The sequence below is a fragment of the Monopterus albus genome, unplaced genomic scaffold, assembly GCF_001952655.1.
Source record: "Monopterus albus unplaced genomic scaffold, M_albus_1.0 scaffold1.1, whole genome shotgun sequence".
NCBI classification, from domain to species: domain Eukaryota; kingdom Metazoa; phylum Chordata; class Actinopteri; order Synbranchiformes; family Synbranchidae; genus Monopterus; species Monopterus albus.
The window spans coordinates 1,186,138-1,191,318 of NW_018127881.1; the positions used below are offsets into that span (position 1 = coordinate 1,186,138).

At 42.7% G+C, this 5,181-nt stretch overlaps 1 protein-coding gene across 1 annotated transcript in view; it reads left to right on the forward strand.

Moving 5' to 3' along the window:
• The first annotated feature begins 2,005 nt into the window (after positions 1 to 2,005).
• LOC109955638 (mitogen-activated protein kinase kinase kinase 12) overlaps positions 2,006 to 5,181 on the forward strand; it is a 16,006-nt gene continuing 12,830 nt past the window's right edge. The window contains exons 1-2 of the mRNA XM_020592044.1: positions 2,006 to 2,360; positions 4,309 to 4,841. Coding sequence (XP_020447700.1) covers positions 4,349 to 4,841 — 493 coding nt within the window. The 5' untranslated portion in view covers positions 2,006 to 2,360; positions 4,309 to 4,348. The remainder of the gene's footprint in view (positions 2,361 to 4,308; positions 4,842 to 5,181) is intronic.

Below are 5,181 nucleotides of genomic sequence, written 5' to 3' on the forward strand. Positions count from 1 at the left end.
CAGGACGTCTGCACTGTATTAAGGAGAGGATGAATGGGGCCATTTATTGTGAGATTTTGAGCAACAACCTCCTTCCCTCAGTCAGAGCATTGAAGATGGGTCGTGGCTCATGACAACGACTCAAAGCACACAGCCAGGATAACCAAGGAGTGGCTCCGTAAGAAGCATATCAAGGTTCTGGAGTGGCCTAACCAGTCTTCAGACCTCAATCCAATAGAACATCTTTGGAGGGAGCTTAAACTCCACGTTGCTCAGCGACAGCCCCAAAACCTGACAGATCTAGAGGAGATCTGTGTGGAGGAGTGGGCCAAAATCCCTGTTGCAGTGTGTGCAAACCTGGTCAAGAACTACAGGAAACATTTGACCTCTGTAATTGCAAACAAAGGTTTCTGTACCAAATATTAACACTGATTTTCTCAGGTGTTCAAATACTTATGTTCAGCAGTGCAAGACAAATAAATTCTTTAAAAATCATACAATGTGAACCTCTTGTGATGGTTTGATCCGCCTCCGTATTATTCCAGTGCTCACAGGAAAAAATGCACATTGTTAAATATTCCTTATTTGTATTTTTCAAGATTTCTTGTGCAAGTAGAAGACAGGGGATACAATTTAATTTCAGTGGTGGTGTCAAACTTAGCCAGTGTAGGGATTGTATTGTTCATTAAGCAAAAAGGGGAAGAAGGGGAGAGTTTGAATTCCTGTGTATGCACAGTACAACCTGTCATGGTTGTCTGTGCACTGTTCACTGTCTGTGCACTGTCTGTGCACTGGATAGGGTTTCCCCACTGTTTACAAGCAACATGATGAGGTCATCATTAGGATTTAAGCTCAACACAAGATTAATCCGGGGATAAAGACTGGATTTGGATTTAGCCCTCAAATAGGGTCATGCAACTACAACCATTTCAACTCTTGGTAAATACACAGCTCAGACATGGGATCCCCAGCTGTTCTTCCTCTGTAACGGCCAGATAGTTTGACTCTGGGAAGATTCTCCAGTATTTGCACTGATTTTATGATCTTGCAGTTGGCCTACAGAGTTAAACTGGCACCCATTCATGGTGCAGGGTTTCCCTGACTTGAATGTGCCAGCTGTGTTATCTGGGAGAAGTGGAAAGTGAGGTTCTTTTGAACTGTAAAAGCTTATGATGATTTAAGGGAGTCAGTTTTCCTCTGAAATTCCTAAATAAAACCCTGAAATATTCAAACATTGGAATGGTTGTTATGTTTATAATTTCTTTATTTGTGGACTTTTTAAGCTAATATTGTTTGAAAATCTTTGCACAGCATTCTGAATCTGCCCTATATGACTCTGTGGTGTCTGGTAAGCATGTGTGCATGGTTTTGTGCATAACACAATAATGAAAACATTCATTCATGATGACACAATGTCAGGCCTTGGAAATGATAAGAGGACACTGAAGAAGAGGCTCTGGTGTTGTTGCATTATTAGGATTCTCAAGTATAAAATGAGCTTTCTGTTGAAAGGTGACAGATGTTTGAATTTGTGTGATATTTTATTTCATTCAGGTTAATTAAAGTTGCTGAGGGAAACAAATCACGCCTGGGGAAAGTCCCATTTAGGTTCTACATGTGCAGTCCCAATCTCTCTTAGTGAAATGGGTCAGTAGAGATTGGAGATGATAATAATAAAAAACGACCTGACGTCCTTCCTTCATATCCCCTCTGTGGCAGAAGGGGTGCTGCTGCAGATTATGCACCAGTTACACTCAATACAAAGGGTGTTAATAGGTTTGAAGGGATTTTCATGGTCCTGTCCAGTCAAATGCAGCATGCTTTGGGGATGACATCATTTTGATCACCTCACATACCGGCTGACCCCCCCAACCCAAGAGTGGCCACACGCACACATAAACCCGTTTACCTGCGATTGTCCCGTGTCTCACCGGCCTGAGCATCTCACATCACATTTCTCCTCTGATAGGTGGACATCAGCGCCGCGTCCCGCCCACCCTCCTCTCCCTCTCATCCCTCTCATCCCTCCTCTCTTCGTGAAGTCGTGTGTACTACAGCTGAGATAGTCCTATAAATTCTTGAGTGTTTGCAGATCGCATCCTCATAGGAGAATGGAAAAGATCGAGGAGGTGTAGGGGCAGGAAAACAAGCGAACCAAGGGAGCGTAGCTAAAGCTGTGTTTACTGCTCACTGGGATAAACGCAGACTTCCACGCAGTCCTCCACCGCCGAGGAAACTCACTGGATGCAGAGAGCGTGCACGCTGATTACACAAACAAATTCAGAAAGGAAGATATTTTAAAGGGTGGTTATTCGAATACACCCTAAAGTGGAATAAGCATTTGCATTCACCAACGATGGGCTTCAGCTGTCGGAACTAAGGTAGGAAACGTTACATTGGCAGCGTGATATGCAGGAAGACAAGGGCAAGGCAGCTGGTCTTAGTGCATTATAACGCAGCCTGCCCTTTATTATACACGAAAAAGCTACAGAAGTGTGTCTGCCTGCAACTTAAGTGCTGTCAGTGATGCCCCACTGAGGCAAAGGGGGATGATAACCACAGGAGGCGATGCACACAAGCAACCCCTCCGATGCACCCACAATGCACTGGCCTGTAACAGACCGTAGCCCGCTCCTACAGCTACTGCAGATGATACCTCGGAATAAATAAAGCGAGAGCAGGGAGCAGGACTATTAGAAGACAGGATCAGTGGGATGTGAATGATGGCTGATTGTTCCAGATTTCAGACACCAGATGTGTCTCAGTAGATGGGTTTCTCTCTACACAGAAAATTATAATGAGGATAATGTTTACAGATGTTAGGGCTAATGGTTGTGGCTGTTAACGAATGTTTTAGGCTATTTGTATGGTTTGTATGGTTTCTTTTTTTTGTATTTATGAATTATAGTTATACACAGCAAAATACAGTAGGTAGGCTAGTGATATCATGCTATAGTGGACTGATAGCTCATTGATCACAGTACCTTTAGTGAGAGCAATTAAAGTAGGATGGTGAATATAAAAGTACAGGTAACAACATGTAGATATAATTAGGTTTAGTAATTCTGACTTAAAATGACCTTTGAACAGACTAGGATATGAACAAGAAGTGCCCCTCACAGTAACTAAATCCTCTGGAAGCTGAGAAGGTCCAAGTTCATGATATTATAAAACAAGTTTTAAAAAAAGCAGGCAGTTTTGTCTCATATGCAGTACAACATGTAGTATGTCAGTACATTTGTATTTTACCTAGCATGCAATACTTGTCACCTCTTAGTCTTGCAGAGACTAGCAGTGGATCACTTAAAAAGGCTCGGACAAGAAATAATGCATTTTCATTGTTCACCAAGCGTGTACGCTGCTGTCCTTGGAGAAATGACAAGCTTGAAAGAGTCTTGCCAAATTGTCCTGTTATTATACAGCCACAATCTGATCTCATTCATTTTATAATACCGATGGCATTTCTCAAATGCAGAATGTAATTTAGTAGCCGTGGCATCATTTAGCTTATTGAACTTGGGTTTTGTTAACTGTAAACACACTCCACTGCTACACAACAACACTGCAGTGATGTTCTATAAGATGAAGGGTGGCAGCTACTGTATATAAGGTTGTAAAGTAGGCTGAAGTGTTATTTGCTGGTGTTTTCATTAGAGGTAGTGCTGACCTGAGACTTTGTCAGATTTATAGTTTAGACAGGCTGCTCTCTCTAGCCACATCCTGAATCATGTTTCACATTCTAGTACCAATTTGTATTGTCTTCAGACATTTCTCATCATTCATTAGTTAATAGCAATAAAAAAAATCTAACTGAAAATGTACAATGATTGATAACCACTATGCTTGCATCTTCACCTGTACTTGTCAGATTGCAATAGATCTTTACCTTTGAGTCTGAGAAATACTGAAAAGGATTGTTTTGAAGAATTATGTGATATTTATTATTCATCATGTTTGCTCAGTTTGTTGTGGTGTACTCTATAAAGTTACTCTTCATCACAGAAAGCTGTGTAACAATCTGAGTGATACAACAAAATGAAAAAAACTTAATACAGAGGAGCATACAAACAGTGATTAGGCATTTTCATTCACTCCTCTGATTTTCTCTGTGACTTGTGAAATATGTAACCTAATAGGTATGGCTAAAGGTTCTAGTTATTATAGGCCTAATTAATCATCTTCCAGATGTGACAGCCTCCTATGAACTCGATATTAAGCTCAACCTCCATGGCTCTCAGAGGGGAAGATCAGTGATTGTTACTTTGATTTGATTTATAATTTCCATCCTCTTTTTCTCTCCTTCTCTCTCTGTGTTTTGGTTTTGTCAAGGCTCACTGTTCTCTAGTTGTTCGGATGACTGCAGCCCCTCATGGCGCTCATTCATGAACCTCGTGCTCCCTCTCCTTCTCTCTCCGGCTTCAACACACCACTCTCTGATCCTCCATCTTTTCGGCGGCTCGATGCAGAAACCCCCTGCACCCCGGAAATGGACCTGACCCCAACTCAATGCGTCCTTCGCAATGTCCTCTCCATAGATACTGGGGGTGCTATTGAACCCAGGGGTGGAGGAGAAGAGGGGCAGACTACTGGGCAAAATCAGACACCAGGCGAGGAACAACACGAACACTTTGCCAACAGTGTCCTGAAGCTCCACGAGCATGATGGGAGTCCTGGACGGACAGAGGGAGAGGGGCAGGAGTTGGACAGCAGCACAGTCAGGAGCCAGGTGGATGATGCCAGGTTACAGTGCCAATCTACTGGAGGGGGAGGGGGGTTCCTGGAGGGGTTGTTTGGATGTCTGCGGCCTGTCTGGACTATGATTGGCAAAGCCTACTCCACAGAGCACAAACATGACCTGGACGGTAAGTCTAGCAGTCACATTCATTTCAGCATACAGTGCAGATACCTTTATACATACCAGAATCACTGGTTGCTTTTAGTTTACCAATAAAAGCAACTGCTACCTTCCATTTAATTCCACTCTGAGCTCTGATAATTAAGTGATCTTATCACCCAGTTTAATTACATTAGACAGTTGATAGAAAAATTACTCCCACAAAGGCCATACTGTAAACAAACAATTTTCTTGACACAAACAAGCTGCAGACAGAGAGAGACTCTATCAAAGCTGTAAAGGGCTCATTTTCCCCTGTTACCCCCCACTCCTTTTGCCCTCCCTCCCTCCCTCCCTCCCACCACTGC